We start from the raw sequence: 17,586 nt of genomic DNA on the forward strand, positions 1-17,586 counted from the left end.
ACCAGCCTCAGCATCCTCCTGCTCACCTGTAGCAGAGGCACCAGGTAAGGGGAGACTGGGGCAGCCCAGGAGCCTGGGCTTACTTACTTGCTTACTTACTTCTTTCTTCACTCCCTCAAGCTCTTCAATCTCAAGGGGGGGGGGATCTTTGGTCCCCACTGTCACTGCAGACCCCCTCCTTGGGCAAGTCACACTCTCTCTGCCTCCTCTGGGGATGGCCATGAGTTTCCCTAGACTTCAGTCTACTTCCTCAGATGCATTTGCTGGAGTGGAAGCTAGGAACCACTCCACTAAATGCATCTGAGGATGTAGGGTGAAGTTTAGGAAAGCTCCTGCTGCCAAACTATTTCTTTTAGTTAGTCTCAAAGGGGCCACAAGATCTCTCTACATGATGATGATGATGATGATGATGATTATATCCAACTGCATCTGAGGAAGTAGAGTAAAGTCTAACAAAGCTCCTGCTGTCAACTTCTTTCTTTCAGTGAGTCTCAAAGGTGCTACAAGATCTCCCTACAGACTGATTCCACAGACTAACACAGCTATATCTTTGAACTGGATCACAAAACTACAATTTCCAGAATTCCTTAGCAGTGAGCCAAGGCAGTTAAAGTAGTCTCAGAATGGATTACTTTTTGCAGTGTGGTTTAGATCTATGACTGGAAGATTCAGCTTCCTTCTTCCTTCCTTCTCCACTCCCTCCTCAAGCTGTTCAGTTGGGGGGGGGGCTCTTTGGCTGCCACTGTCACTACAGAGAAACCCCCAGGGTGACCTTTGGGCACACTCTCTCAGCCTCCTCAGCTGATGGTTATGGTATCCCCCTTCGCTCTGAAGAAACCTGGCCCAGAAGACGTGAGTGTTGGACTGTGGTCCAAAACACACTGTAGAAATTATCCAGTTTGAGACAGCTTTAACTGCCCTGAATCCTGGGACTTGGAGTTTGTTGTCGCACCAGAGCTCTCTGGCAGAGAAGACTAAAATGTGTAACAAAACTATTGTAGAGAGATCTTGGAGCACCTTTGAGACTCACTGAAAGAAAGAAGTTGGCAGCATGAGCTTTCATAGGACAGAGTCTACTTCCTTAGGTACATTTGCTGGAGTGGAAAGCAGAGACACAGTGGAAACCAGGAACCACTCCACTAAATGCATCTAAGGAAATCGACTTAGGTCTAGGAAAGCTCATGCTGCCAACTTCTTTCTTTCAGATAGTCTCAAAGGGGCTCCAAGATTTGTCTACATACCGATTCTACTGACTAACATGGCTATATCTTTGAATTGTATTACAAAACTACAGTTTCCAGAATTCCTTAGCAGTTAAAGCAGTCTCAGACTGGATTATTTCTGGAGTGTGTTTTGGACCTATGACTCTGGATTCTTAATTTCTGCTTGGCAAACCCACTGGGTGACCTTGAGCAAGTCACACTCTCTCAGGCGCCTCAATGGAAGGCCATAGCAAACCTCCTCTTGCTAAGAAATCCCCGTGATAGAGTAGCCATAAATTGGAAACGACTTGGGAGGCACACAACAAAGACACCACTTTGACTTTCATGACTCTATCCTACAAAATCCTGGGATATGTAGTTTGGTGAGGCACCAGATCTCTCTGACATACCACTCTGAATACCTCACCCAAGGTCCCAGGATTCTGTAGGATACAGCCATGGCAGTCAAACAGCTTTAATTTTTTTCAGTGTGGTTACCCTCTATAGGTGCATCTGCACTGTATAAATAATGCAGTTTGGCACCACTTGAAGTGTTTTAACTCTGTCTTGTAGGATCCTGGGATTTGTAGTTTTCCAAGAGAGCCCTCAGTGCCCATGAGTGCTGGTGCTTCACCAAACTACAAATCATAGGATGCTGTAGGATAGGGCCATGGCAGTTAAAGGGGGATCAAACTGCATTATTTTTGCAGCGCAGATGCAGATATGTCCTTGTTTGTTGTCCTGCCCCAAGGAAGAATTGTGTAGGATTAGAAGGCGAAATAAAGGTGTTCATAATAATAACAACAACAACAAAACCGTGACAGGATCAACCCTTTGGTGAGTTTTATTATGTTAATTCGAAGTAGCCTGATTTAAAGAGCTGCTTGATGGGAACAAAATAATAAAAGGTTGATCTAGAGGTGCAAGCAAACCTCTGAAGATGCATTTTGATATATCCCTAGTTTATACCACAGTCATTTGTTCTCTATTTAGAAGCAAGTCCTGATTAAATTCAATGACTGAATATAGGATTACAGCACAGGTTATACCCTGCAGTCATTGTCTGCAGCAGGGGAAGACACTGTTTCTGCAGGGGGGAAAACACCCTCCATTGTAGACTCCATTGTAGATGATAAAAAGTAACTTCTAATTAGAAGTCTATCAAGGTGGGAAAGGAAGTCTGTGAATATGCTTGAGGTTAACTTTTTGTGAGAGCTATCGTGGCTTAGTAATTTGAGTGTTGGACTACAATTCTGGTGACCAGGGTTCAATTCTCAGTTTGGCCAGGAATCCCACTGGGTGACTTTGGCCAAGTCACATGCTCTCAGCCTCAGGGGAAGGCCATGGCAAACCTCCTCTGGAGAAATCATGCCAAGAAAACCCCATGATAGGTTTGTCTTAGGGTCGCCATAATTCGGAAGTGATTTGAAGGCACCAAACAGTCACTTTTTGTACTCAGAAATCCATGGTGTCCACGATGAATGCAAGGTCCGTTGTCTAATACATGTCTGTACTCTCAGGCTTTTGCAATCATCATAAATGCAAGTGAGGGTCCGAAAAGGGCCAAGTTGCCTGTCATCTGCACTTTGTCCGCAAACACCACAATATTTATACATCATTTATAAATTATACTGTTCTGTATATTTAATACCCAGGAGTTGGTTTCCTCGTACAAAGAGTAATGTAAGACATGACCTTGAGAGATCACTGCTCTCTTCCACTTAGGAAAAAGTAACAGCCTTGGTCAAACACATAGCAATAGCCTGTAGTTAGCACAGTTCCTAATTCAGCTAGAAATACAAGTGAGGAGGCTAAATTATCATAATCTTCTGATTAGGATGTCTGTTAATTTTATCCTGCTTGTTAAGAGGACAGTGTGGCATAGCGGTTTAAGTGTTAGGCCATGACACTGGAGATCAGGGTTCAATTCCCACTTCTGCCACTGGGTGACCCTGGGCAAGTCACACTCTCTCAGCCTCAGGTCGCCTTAGGTTCACCATAAATTGGAAATGATTGGAAGGCACATAACAACAACAAACATGTTAAGGCTTAGTATAGTATTCAAACACAAATATTCCAGTAGCAGTTTTCGTTTTTTCTAAGGATAGGGGAAATTGTTTTCCCTTTTCCTCTTGATGACAGTTTAATTATAGGCCGCAGTGGAATGTTTATCTTAGGAATCCCTTCACCTGAAGATAATAACAAATTTTTTAGATTGCAGCCATATGTGTTCACTTAAACATTAAGCCCCACTTGAGTTCAGAGGGGCTTATTCCCATGTAAGCGTGTATAGGATTGCAGCCTTAAAAGTAGTTGCATTACAGTCAATGCGACTGCTCTTGGGATGACTGATAACATCTTGGATGATTACTTTTGCAAACATTTTGAATTGCTCCAGGCATCAGTGACCTTGTGACTGCAAACTCTTACCCACAGACCAGATGAAACAACCCCCAGCAGAGAAAAAAGGAACTACTACAGCCTTACAGTGACCTTCAGGGGAAGGTGACACTTCATTACTCATTCACACTGAAAGGTGATTTAATCATTTCTCAATCCACTGAAAAACTAATCCTCCTGCACCATTTTGAAAAAGTTAATCTGAAAAGGCGAAGAGCGCTGAACTAATTTAATTATTTCTCTAATTTTGTTATTTCTCCCATTTCACCCCCTTTGTTTGGCTGCAGTGATTTCAGGTGAAGGGGAACACTGAAGCCATGTCAGAATTCTGGTTAATTTCAGCACCTGGGGACAAGGCGAACATGGTGGCCTGGGACAGGATGAACACTGTGACGTCCAAAGCCAACCTGTCCACCAACAGCAAGTTCATCATCCCTGACCTCAAGGTAAAGATGGGGTAAAAGCTGGGAGGAGAAAGAAACCAGAACAGCAACAACATGGAAGGGGCAGGGGGAGACAGTCACATTTCTGCCCCACCATCACCTTCTATATAGTCTAGATCTGTATTGCAGTACCGAAATTATGGAGGTGATTTGACATTGGGATGAAAGCAGGTCCCTGTTCTGTGTGATTAAACTGTCGATTGGTTGCCGGTAGAGAAAATATGATTATTATCTTAAATTCCACCAAACCTGTTACCTGTGGAAAGTTTTTTTTTTTGTAATCAAACATCTTTTTGTAATCATAGTCATAGACAGGGAAAAGATCCCAATTAACCAGTGTGAACATCCTGAAAAAGTGGGTGTGTTGCTTCTCCTTCTGTGGGTATATTAAGCAGGCACCTCGCCACAGGAATTCAAAAAGGTTTGCTGAAATAGTTTGGACTTCTTACACATCATATATCTCATTATAATTGACCTCAGTAGAGTTTACTCCCAAGCAAGTGTGTATAGAGTTGTATCTTTTGCACTTCCTTCCAAGTAAGCCATGGAGTAACTTACTTCTGACTAGACATGTATAGGATTGAGCTGTTACAAACATCTTGCGGCAAGGATATGGATTATGCAGCCCCCCTGATGCTGGTGAATTGTATCTACCAGATGTCTCAACTAGAATAGCGAATTATTAGAAATGCTGGGAGTTGCCACTCTGGAGTGCCACACAATTCCCACCCCATCTCACATTTTAGTCCTATGCGTGTTTACTTAGGAGTAGGTCCTGTTCACTTCATTAGTACTTACTCCCAACTAAGCCTGTGTAGCTACCTTCCCCCGCTGGGTGTTCTCTATGCGTCTGTCCAACACTCAACAGCCCCAGATAGCATGGTCAATTGACAGGAATAATGGGAGGTGTAGTCTAGAATATCAGATATGGGAAGGCTGGTATATTCAATTATAATCTCAGTTGGTTTACATTCTGCTTATGTTAATACAACTGAAACCATAATTTGAGTGTACATTAAGCTTTTGAGCATATCTATTAATTATATTTTAAATGACAGCTTGTATTTATGGAAACTTCCAAATATATTCTCTAGATTAAAACATGTTTTGAGGGGGTTTCATTATTCAGCCCCAGCATGCAGAACCTCTGATATCTTAATTAATATTGATGTGGTTGTTTCCTGCTAGTTCACTAGCTTTTGTGTGTGTGTAAGCATGCATTTTGTTAACCATCTTACTTCCAGTAAAGGACTGTGATATTATAAGCATGTGACTATTACAGAAGTGATGTGTCATGCCTTAAAGATAACTTCTCTGTTTATATCAGGAATCTGTAGCAACATCAAGAAGAACAGATGTGACCAATTAATCTGGCTCCTCCCACTGTTGTATTTAGTTAGTTTTGGGAGGATGCATATCAGAGATTATGGATGAGAGCTTTAGGGTGTATCCATGCTGCAGAATGATACCATTTTAACTGCCAGGACTCTGTCCTACTGAATCCTGGGATTTATAGTTTGATGAGGCACCAGAGCTCTCTGACACACCAGACTGACCACCAAACTACAGATCCTAGGATTCTGTAGGATAGAGTCATGGGAGTGCTGTCAAACGGAGTTGTTTCTTCAGTGTGGATGCAGCCTGAGGGGGCATTCACATATTTTTTTTTGTCCCAAGGAGATGCAGATCTCCACGGTGATGCAATTGATGTTCCCACGAAGCTTTCCATTTCTGAATCTCTCCATGGCATTTTAACCCTGTTGCCATTCACACTTGCCACCATTTCGGTTTAAAATGGATGTGCCTCCTTCTCTGGGAACGATGCAGCGCGATCCACATCATTCGACAGCTTACTCACACTGCCAAAGATGTAGATCATTGCAGTTCTTAAAAAAAGACACACTTAAGAACCTGGTGTCAAATACATTGTTTTAAGTAGGGTTTTCCATGCCCCCCCCCACCCGCAAACTGCACCAAGTGCAATTGGGGTAAGTGTGAATGACACGAAAATAATCCGGTTTCACACCGGTTTATTTCCATAGTGTGAATGCTCCCTAAGTTTTCTTCCCATTGAATCTGGAAGCAAACCTTTTATTGACATTAGTAGCTCAGGGCTGTACTTAATGGCATTCATATTTTGAGCAACTAAGGAACAAAAAAATTGAAACAAACCACAATTCCTCATAATCATAAGACAAAAACATATCTTTCCATACTTAGAATAGACTGTCTAATATGATGCATTGCAAGCATTTTCCATTCAAGGGAAAAGTCCTCTCAGGTTTTCCGTGAATGTCCTTACCAACTGGATAACATGGAAGATCCTGGCTCTCAAAGAAAGGCCACTAAAATCTGGCAAAATATGGCCAATAACTGACTTGTTCATGCTGAGTCCACTTGTGGTTCTTTCTGCAGGTGGGAACACTGGATGCTCTTGTTGGCCTCTCAGATGAGTTGGGGAAACTTGATAGCTTTGCTGAAAGGTAAAATAGATTTTATTTACTACACACAAACATCAAGCGGATGTTGTTTTTACAGGACACAGTGTTCCTGTATTAACCTAACTCTGACTCGTTCAAGCCCATCCTTAGCATTCAGCCAGGATGGACAGGCATGACTTTATTGTCCTTAAAGACAAGTTTCCCTTAATAAGGTCTAGATCCTGCCTTTCTTACCTAACTTCACAATAATACTGGAATCCTTAAGGTCAGCGTAGGTGGTGGAATTTACACTGAGGGTAGGCAGGCACATCCCTTTGTATGCATGGTACAGCATGTATCTTATGTTTTCTGTTCTGTTCTGTGTTATGCTGATCTAAAGTGAGATGGTTCTGCTCAGACTAAGGACAGGGATAAAACATTACAGGAATATGAAAGACACCCCAGTGACTACAACAAGATTCATTAGGGTAAATACCTGTGTTCTGCACTATTTTTTTAGAGCCAGCTCTTCTTCTTTTCAGAAGTCTCCCAGCTCTTTTTCTCCTTCTCTAAAGCATTTCTTCTTGTATCTCCTACTGTAGTCCTAGGTGTAGCTCTGCTGTCAGTCCAGAAGCATATGAGTTGAGTTGATGTCTCTGCTATATTGGTAAGGGTTGCCACTAGTAGACACAGCCTAATTATGTCAGCCAGGAATATAGAAGTGTGATTTAGCTTGATCATATTGTTGCACTACAATTCCCATCATCCCCAACCAGCTGTGTGTGATATCCAAGGCTGTTGTAGTGGCCTCTTTGCTTCTGCTCACCTCTGGTATATTCTGCCACTGAGCTGCAGTCCCTCCAAGGTCACTTAAAACACAATTCTAATATGCAAAGGGATCTTGCAGCACCTTTCAGACTAACTGTGACTGCATCCAGACTGCAGAAATAATCCAGTCTGAAACCACTTTAACTGTCATGACTCAGTGCTAGGGAATTGTAGTTTTGTGAGACATTTAGCCTTCTCTGAGAGCTCTGATGCAACAACGAACTACAGTTTCCAAAATTCCATAGCATTGAGCCATAGCCGTTAAAAGGGTTTCAAACTGAATTATTTCTGCAGTGGGGATCCAGCCTGTGTGAAAAAAGTTTTAGACAGGTTTACTCAGAAAAGGAGTCCCATCTTGTTCAAGAAAGCTTATTGTCTGATGGGGATACAATATTTAGGACTAGCTCCATTCCTGAGCTGGCTTACTTGGGAGTAAGCCTTAGTTCCTTATTTCTGAGTAAGCATCTTCATAAGAAGCTCAGGTGAAAACTGAACCAGCAACTTCTCACAACTCATGCTTTACTCATAATTGTGCTGAAAAGCAGCTTCCTCAAGGTACAACAGCCACTGGCAAGAGACTATGATGATGTAGGGCTTTGCAAAGGTTTATAAGGGTTAATATTACAGGTCCCAAACAGAAGGTGATTGGTCTGGAAGCTGTGCAAATGAGAGACGTATTTGCATTTGGTGCTCCTGAGCAACTTACTCTTGATGGAGCTGTTATTAGATCAACACATGTGAGGCGTGCTGGTAAACCTAGCTAGGCAGCAGAAACCTGTCTGCACTGCTTCTTGGCAGGACAGCACAGAAAGAGTGAGAGTCTGCAGGGTCTGTTGTTTCCATGTACTTTTATTACTTATTTACACAGTGAGACTGAGTATTTTTCCATGTCATTGTAAAGTAGGATGCAGACTTCTGATGCTTTCTGCCCATTTGCTTTTGATTTATTCCCCTGCTTATGGGGCCTTTTCCTGTTCTAAATTTGTTTTAAAATTTGCCAGGTGAAAAGAAGTAGATTAAAGAAGTGGGTCAGTGTGGCAAAGTGGTTTGAGTGTTAGACTAGGACTCTGGAGACCAGGATTCAATTCCCCGTTCAGACATGACACCCACTGGGTGAACTGGGGCAAGTCACACTCTCTCATCCTCAGTGAAACGCAATGGAAAACCTCTTCTAGACAAATCCGGCCAAGAAAACCCCATGGAAGGTTTGCCTTAGGGTTGCCATAAGTCTGAAATGACTTGAAGGCACACCGTAACAACTTGGGACACTGGAGGAGTTATAGTTCCCCCAGATCAAATAACTAAATTATGTGACACTGTTTGTGTATTAGCTATAGTAAAGACTGCAGCTAAATCCAGAGGGAACAGGGAAGCCTGATGAGTGGGGGATATGGCATCAACAGACCAAAATCCCCCACAAGCTCTGACTCCATTTTAAAAAGCTGTCCATGCACAGAAGTACTTTCTCCCTGCTTGGTTGCTTGTGGACTTCAGTCTATAAACCAGCGAGATTCAAACCCTGTTTCTGCTTTTCCTACTATAATGCTGTATGGACTGCACAATGCATTGCACACTTCATGTCAATCTTGCTTTTCAAGCAATAATCAGCTGTTTCAGGGCCTGCACCTGGCAACTCTGAAATACATTGGTTTGTAGTATTTTTGCTGCCAGTCCTTTCATGATTTTCTCATTCATGATGTTCTTTTTACCATTCTGTATTGCATGAAGTGTAATAAAGAAAATTGCCCAGTATATTGGAGAAGTTTTGGAAGACTCCAAAGATAAAGTTCAGGAAAACCTACTGGCAAATGGAGGTATGTCAGACAAAACTGGAATATTCTTGATATGCTGCTTGTGTTTTTGGTCTTAACAGCCTCATTCCCACTATGTTTTAAATTGGTTTCAAGTGGTTTAAATTACTCTGGTTCACACTTGAACCAAATTGCTTTGGGGACCATACACTAGACCCATTTAACACACATCTTTTTGACGCTGATTTTTTCTGCAACTTTTTGGATGGCCATCTGTCGGGGATGCTTTGATTGAGAGTTCCTGCATGGCAGGGGTTTGGACTGGATGGCCCTTGTGGTCTCTTCCAACTCTACGATTCTGTGATTCTAAATCGATTCAGTGCATGTGTGAACCAGATGTAAATCAGAATCACTTAAAATTTGCCCTTTGGCCGGCTGCAGCAAGTCCATTTTGAATCCATTCATTCATCAATGTGAACCAGAAGTGGGTTGTTTTGCAGCAAGAAAATGCGATTGGGGCAAATGTAGTGTGAACTAAGCTCTGCTGCCAAACTAATCCATCAATTCGAATCAGAAGTGATTTATTTGTAAGTGGGAATGTGGCCATTGTTTTCACCCAAGTTTCCAACAAAAAAAAAAAGTGGGAATGAATACATCCATAAGTTTAGTAACTGGGCAGCACTTCCACTTTTAGAAAACAATGCTCCCAAAATCAATTTCTGTCTTAAGGGCAGATTCTTGCCACTCTTAGTGTGTGATGTGATTTAATTTCCCCCACTCCTCTGTCTGCATGATGAAAATGTGCATCCCCACAGGTCCCCCATTGTGACTACTTACACACTTCTCTCCTAGGAATATAATTCTTCATTAAGGAGTTAAGCAGATGGCCCCAAAGGAGCAACTTGCCTTTGAGTAAGCCTCAAAATCAGGGCTGCAGCAACCATATGCTGTGGCCCCAATCCGGAGATTTGCCGGCTCCAAAAGAAGTGAAAGAAAGCTGCTCCTTTTGGAGATGGCAAAAAGTTGCCCTTGCGATGGTGGCTTTCCCCCCATTTCTTCGGTGCAGTGTGTCTAAGAAAAGTTGTGACGCCTTTGATGGACAAAGGAGAATCTGGCTGGGAAACTTTATTCCAGAACTCATTAACAAAAGCTTCTTGGTAGGATCTGAAACAATGCTAGAAGCTGGCATCCTGGTGCCTCTTTGTGATATCTATCCTGCATGGTACTATGTATCTTAAACGACGACCCTGGCTTAGTAGTACAAGGATTTCTCACTGACTTAATCACTTGTAGGGCATTGTGGGAAATTAGACTTAGGGGCTTGACAGTTAGCCCAACAGGGGTGGCTCTGGGTTGGGGATGTGGCAACCGGACGCCACACCCCCAACTTGCTGGAAAAGGAGCTATTTCCGGCATTACAGGGATGCCAGGGCTGCACCATTTGGAGTGTGTCATCATGGTGCATTCTGTCTAGTCGGGCGCACACCAAGATGCAAATTCTTATTTCCCCCCCTCAACTGGGAGCAAACCAGTCTCCTAAGTAATACAGGTACACACACCAAACTACATTACTTTAGATGTAGAAGGCAAAGGTTACATGATTCTGAGGGATTTGGATATGTTTTCATATAACATAATCTAGAATCCAGTCCTTTTGATTCACATTTATTCTGTTAATTGTAGCTTGGAGCGTGTAAATGCTCAGTCCTCGGGCAACCCAATTCAGGCCCAGGCCGTTACAAAGTGCCACTCTGTACAGGCCCCTTGTCACTTTATTTATTTCACTTTCGGACATTATGGGAAATTAAAAAGTATGACCAGACCCACAAGCTGGACAGCACTGTTTAAAAAACTGGCATGACTGACAAAGAAGAGTCCCCTGAAGGGTGCTTTGCCCAAAGCCTTCTCAGATGTAGAGTTGGCCCTGGCTAGGATTTCAATACTTTAAAAAGGTCTGAGCAGTCACATCTTTGACCATTCCCGTGTTCTGATGGTCAGTTTTTAACAGTAGTACTTTCTCTCAAGTGGAAAGACCAGAGGAGAATTGCATTTTTTTGGTATAGTGTCTGTTGTATATATTATGCTTAATTTTATTTTTAATCGTTTAATGATCACACTTACTATATTTCAGGAGCGAAGAATAAAGTGAAATGTCTAAAGAGTATGTAGAATATGGGTGACAGTTGTGTGTTTTGCAAGCATGTGCATGTTGTGTTTAACGAGAGGGTTGAGTCTCTTGTCGGACTGTAGGGGTACAGTGATCAGGTTACGATGGATTTCTCTAGTAACAGCCTCGTAGCTTGATCACCATCTCCCTATGATTCAGATTACAGCAGGTTTGCCTACTCCTCCAACCTTCTGTTTCCTCTTTACCCTAATCTTTATTTCCACTTCTAACCACTCTGCATGTCTAACCAGACCGTGTGGTGAAAACTGCCTTCCTATGATCACTTTGTCCTGGACTTAAAAAAATACCCATGCTCTTGATTCTCCAAAAAGTGTTTGTTTTAATATAAACTTTTATTCATAGATTAGAAAAGTAGAGACTGCATAACTGAGGGCCAAAATAGACACAGCAGGAAACATGCAGTTGCTGCAGGAGAAAAACAAAATCAGTCGTCTCTTATCTCCTTCCCAATGATATTTAATAGACATTACAGCATATTGTCATGTCACAATATCTTTTCATCCCTGGCCACCTCTTTCAGTCATTGGCTGCCAGTGGGAAAGGGTAGAAAATTTGGGACGCGACATGAGGTAGGTTGTGACAGGATAGATTTAGATGTGCAGTTGCTGATTTTGATGGCAACTGAATGTTAAAATGTCTAGTTTAACCCTGCACTTTTGTGTTATAAAATGTAGATAGAAGCTGATCAGGTTATGAGTTTTGTCATTGACTTCATTGGACTTGTTTGTTCCAATTTCAAAGACCCATTCACATCAAAAGAAAGTATAGAGCATCCAGAACAGGTCATTCAATAAAGTTAGATAGTTGGAGATTCAAGAGAGAAACAGGAAAAAGTGTCAGATTCACTGCCTCAGGATATGGTGATGCTAGCCAACTGGGGTTGCATCTGTAGAAATAATACAGTTTGACACCACTTTAAGTGCTGTAGCTCCATCCTACAGAATCCTGGTATTTATAGTTTTACAAGGTCTTTAGCCGTATCTGCCACAGAGTGCTGGAGCCTCACAAAATTACAAATCTCAAGATTTAATAAGATGGAGCCATGGTAGTCAATTGGTGTCAAACTGCATTAGTTCTACAGTGTAGATGCACCCTTGGACAACTTTTAAAAGACATTAGACAAATGCATGAAAAATAAGGTTATCAGAGTAACAATTCATGTTGACTGGAAATTACCTCCAGAGCTTCTCAATATCCACTTGTTAGAGAACACAAGCAAATCAATGTATTTTCAAGTATAGTTACATGCTTATTCAGGAAATATATGAATTTCATCATCATCATCATCATCATCATCATCATTATTATTATAGAAATATGTGAATTTCAAATTGGACACTTTATGTAAACAAATGACTTAAACTGGGCTTTTTATTTTAAAATCTAAGTGGTTTTAAATAAATCAACTCTGGAAGAGATCCTAACAGTGAAATTAAAAATAGCTATTGTCTATGACTGAAGCAGAGAAGATAGACAAAAGAACATAGTAGCAAATGTTGTTAATTAAGTACAAAATATCAAAAAAACAAGGAACTCTTATATAGCGATCCTCTGGCACTTCCATGTATTGTTATTGTCCATGTTTAATTTTTTGCTTGATAATTTAGTCTCTAGGTACACTTTTCTGTGTATGGATCTGATACTTTCAGACATGCAGCTCCTTCAAAATGGGGCATTCATAAAATAACTTAAATACATTGTTTAAAAGTGCCTGCAGCACATCCTCCTGGCTCTTAATTGCTGACTGGATTACAGGATTCTAGTCCTTAAATTAACTGTTATTACTCTGACACTGTGACAAACATATTTTGCCTAGACAAGTAAAATAGTTTCCCCAGGTGTCACAGAATGCAAATACCGTATATACTTGATTATAAGTCAACCTCATGTATAATTTGAGGACAGGTTTTTGGGGCCAAAATTATGGATTTTGATATGACCCATGGATAAGTCAGGGGTAAAATGTAGGGGCATGTAACAAAGGATGTAAAGGATGATGCAAAGGAAAATGATGCCAAAGAACTTAGAAAATTCTGACAGGCATAACTGTTTGTGCTTATCCTAAAAGGCTGGATGGATGAGAGAGGGGATCCATGCTTCTTTTTGGTGCTCCCAGGATGGACCATGCTTTCACTTTTTAACACTATTCAGAGAAAGAGGATGGCTTCTTTTTATATATATACATAAGAGTGAAAGTACAATACTTACATTGACCCATGGATAAGTTGACCCAGATTTTTGGGTCAAATTTTTGACTAAAATTTCTAGACTTTTACATGAGTATATACAGTATTCCCCATGTGCATTTAAACAATAAATTCATTTCTCATCTGTAAAAATCTTCAAAGGGAGCAAGGGGACTGCATGATCTCATATGCACTAGTCAGTCTGTGCTGTGTACAAGCCCCAAACTAGGCACAGATGGACAGAGTGAGTACACTTTCAGAGGAAACAGTTCTTAATAAGTTTATTGGCATTCTCATGCATACTTTATATGACAGCACTAAAGATGGCATCTCTGTGTACCAGGACTTTTTGTACCTAGTTCTTTCTGTGCACGTTAGACTTTCCACACCCAGGAAATCTAAGATGGTAAAGTGACTCTTTCAAGAGCTAGAGACTCGAGTAAAATGGATTCAGATACAGAAAAGGAACAAGTTTCATACCATGGAAGAAGAGGTTGTTGAAAGTGCAGTGCATAATAAGGCATGATGTCTGCAGGGCTCTCGCAGTTATGGGTCAAGAATAGGCAGCTGGAGAGATCCTTCAGGGTCCGACCACAACCAATTCTCTCAATGTGTCCTGTGACACATGTTTAGATTTGGGTCCCATCTCCAAGATATGGAGCTGAATGGGTTGGAAACAGATGCGAAGATGCATATTTTTGAAACAGTTCACACCACCATGAGGTCATTGACAAAACTCCTCTATATTTGAATTAGGATTTCAGTCTTAGGTGAGGTTTAGACACAGAGTGCTTTTTTAAAATCCAAAATATTTACAGCATGTATTTGAGGTCAAAGCCCTGGCAAGACAACATACACAACAGAGACAGACTGGACACATCAAACTGGCATACATGAAAGATAGTGCTTTGGCACTGTAGATCTCTAATGACACCAATAGGTATTCCATTCAAATTGGATACTCGGGTCAAAGCCATCTGGGATGGGATTTCAACTGATAGGATAAATCTTGTGTGACATTTAATATAGTGTGCTGATTTTTAAAGGATGACTTCCCTGGGTTAATATACAAGAGGCCATCTACACCAGAGGTGGGAATTGTGCAGCTGTCCTGATTTTGTTGGATTGCAGATTCCAGGATTCTTGTTTAGAGCTATGGTGGCAAAGGCTGCTGAGAAATTCAGTCCAACAATATCTGGAGGGCCACATTATTCCCACCCCTGAACCATACAATTTACATAAAAATGATCAGATGGCCTGAATCTGCTTACATGATAACATGTGATAATGAAAACATGGGAATAATTGCAAAAAGCAAAACAACAGTTGCCCATGCCTTTTTATTATTTATAAATGTGCTATTACTGTGTTTACTCATATCTTTTCAGTTGACCTGATTAGCTACCTGACAAGGTTTGAGTGGGATATGGCTAAGTACCCCATAAAACAGCCACTGAAGAATATCTCAGAAACATTAGCAAAGGTAATATAATATTTCACTCTCTTTCATATGGAAAAATCACCCTTACAAAAACCAGTTCACAGGAACAAGATGATGTTTTGTTATTAAAGTCAGTGAATTTTGTGACTACTGCACTTTCACAGAATCACAATCAAGCATTACGAGCTGCTGAATCCACATCTAGCCATGCTTAATGTAGAGCTGTGGATATCTGTGAGTGTAGCCATGACTGCCTTCACTCCCTCTGACTTCATTTGGCCTGTTCTAAGCATGTACTAAGTGTATTTACACTACACTGTTTTATCAGTTTGATACCACTTCAACTGTATGGTTCCATCCTCTGGAATTCTGGCATTTGTAATTTAGTGAGGGATTCTTAAGTTCTATGCTAGACAGCTCTAGTGGAGTATGATTGAGAATGGTAGTTTCTAGATCAGCGCCCCTTCAATGGCTGCTGGTTTGCAGTGATTTTCCAAGGAACAAAAAAAACAAGCCATAGCCAATGGCACAAATATGGTACTGGTCCCTGGCACATTAAGGGAGAGGGGGAACTCAGTCTACCACATCATATACGTTGAGAAGGATTGCTCTAGTGCACTCCCCTGAACTACTGTTCCCAAGGTGCTTTGAGAAGTGGGACGGAGAATTAAATCAGGTTGCCACATGTCAAATATTGCATGGAAAGCCATATTTTTGCATGAAAAGCCACTGTATTTCTTTGCCATCACATCCTGCACAATTAGCTTGAGCAAATCCTATTTTCCATGGCTGTGGAAAATACTGTTTGTATTAGTAAAAGCCTGTACATTAAATGCAAAGATGTATTTGACATCAGAACTACTTTGGCTTACAGTTGTCCAGCTGGGTGAACAATATAATCCATATTCACTGTAGATTTGTGCATTCGGGATGATATATAAATCTGCTAACAACAATTGTTCCCTTGGACCTTTTTCTCTCTTTTTTTATATTCAGCAAATTACACAAATAGAAACAGACTTGAAAAGCCGAGCGGCTGTGTACAACAACATCAAAGGAAATCTTCAGAATCTGGAAAGGAAAAACATGTATGTATATATGAGTTTATGAAAATATTAGTGAGCAGCACCTGTATGTGGCCATTAATTTGAAATGATCATGGGACCCTAATGTGTTGAGTACACTGGGATATAGCGTTACAGATAGATCATGTGGACTGGATTAATTGTGTATTTGATGGCAAAAAAGCAAAATAGAAATTAATTATGCAGACTCAAGTCAATTTCCTAAAAATGTTGAAAACCCTATGTGAATTCTGACTATAATGTCAGAACTTGGTTATATCACTCTCTCTTATTTTTGGATTTTGTCTTTTCCATAGGGGAAATCTTTTGACACGTACTTTAACGGACATAGTGAACAAAGAAGACTTTGTGTTGAATTCTGAATATCTCATCACTCTACTTGTTGTAGTTCCCAAGTAAGCAAAACTTTGCTCTCTTGTCAATGTTTATAATCACAATACATACATTTATATAACGTGTATAGAAAGAATGCAGAATATGTTCCTGTCCAAATGTTGTTGGACTTCAGCTCCCTTCATTCCTCATTGCTAGCTATGCTGACTGTGGCTGATGGGAGTTTCAGTCCAGCAACATGTGAAGGACTACCTATTCAATCCTGCTTTACAGGCCATGAAATATTTTGTTATGTTAGTAATCTTCTCAGCCTGCCAGGAAGTTCAGTATTATCCCCATTTTATAGATATGAAATTGAGTGCAAACCCATTACTAGTTACCTGCTAAATTGCTAAGTAAAGCAAGATTTGAGCTTGGCAATGTATGGTAACTCACTTTGTTAACTACTGTCCTACACCAGACTGCATTTAGTGCATGCATACTGCATGTAAAATATGAACACTTAAACAGAGAGAAAGAGAGAGAGAGAGACTGAAAACACAATACTAGAACCAGGACCTGTTTATTTTATCTTTTAGAATTTATAATTTGCTTTTTCTTTAGGAAGTAAACTCAAAGCAGCTAAATTAACAGTGTAATATAATGTATTTTGGAATAAAAAGTAGGGCTCATTCATACAACCTATTAGGGGTTCTTGATAACAAGAGACAGAGTTCCTCAGCTTGTATCTCTGACAACTTCACTCAGTAGCTTCAGGCAGATGTTGACAAGAAGATGTAGGTAAGATGGAACCTATGTGGGACCAGATATTAGTTGGGAAAGGTGCAGGTCTGGTGCATTATGGACACTGAAGCCCCATCCTCTAAAAGGGTAAGTCTTCCTGCCTCCAGCATCATGTCAACTCAGACAGGTAGACTGTTTAAGCCAGGGGTGGGCCACTTGTGCCCACTTGCACTGGGGAGAAACAATTTCTCTACCCTTTATTTAGGCAGTGGGTTAAACTGTGCACCAACAGAGTTTTTAGTCTATTCTAAGCTCTTCGTTTGGGGCTGACTGTAAGACAGAGTGTCTTAAAAAAGAGGGATTGAAATAGCCTAGATAATAGTGACCACCCCCCCAATAGCAGAGGTGGTCTAAATTCTTCTGCAACTTGGGGCATGAAGTGGAGTTTTACTCTACTGGAGAGCACCACAGTGTGTGCTTGCTGTCTCGTTCCCATTGCCAGAAGCTGATCTAAATAGATCTGTTGATCTATTTCCCAAATGTCTTAGAGCCTGTTCTTAGTTGCGCCATTAAGAAATCTGTTAAA

General features: G+C 40.9%; 1 protein-coding gene across 1 annotated transcript in view; it reads left to right on the forward strand.

Annotated features, from left to right (window-relative positions):
• Nucleotides 1-17,586, forward strand: part of LOC149282365 (V-type proton ATPase subunit C 2-like) — a 26,232-nt gene continuing 8,646 nt past the window's right edge. Inside the window, exons 1-7 of the mRNA XM_089498337.1 lie at nt 1-44; nt 3,890-4,048; nt 6,461-6,528; nt 9,022-9,107; nt 14,807-14,901; nt 15,856-15,947; nt 16,241-16,339. Coding sequence (XP_089354463.1) covers nt 3,920-4,048; nt 6,461-6,528; nt 9,022-9,107; nt 14,807-14,901; nt 15,856-15,947; nt 16,241-16,339 — 569 coding nt within the window. The 5' untranslated portion in view covers nt 1-44; nt 3,890-3,919. The remainder of the gene's footprint in view (nt 45-3,889; nt 4,049-6,460; nt 6,529-9,021; nt 9,108-14,806; nt 14,902-15,855; nt 15,948-16,240; nt 16,340-17,586) is intronic.

Source organism: Sceloporus occidentalis, unplaced genomic scaffold (assembly GCF_023333645.1).
Source record: "Sceloporus occidentalis isolate IW3139 unplaced genomic scaffold, rSceOcc1.0.p SCAF_118, whole genome shotgun sequence".
In the NCBI taxonomy this organism is placed as follows: Eukaryota; Metazoa; Chordata; class Lepidosauria; order Squamata; family Phrynosomatidae; genus Sceloporus; species Sceloporus occidentalis.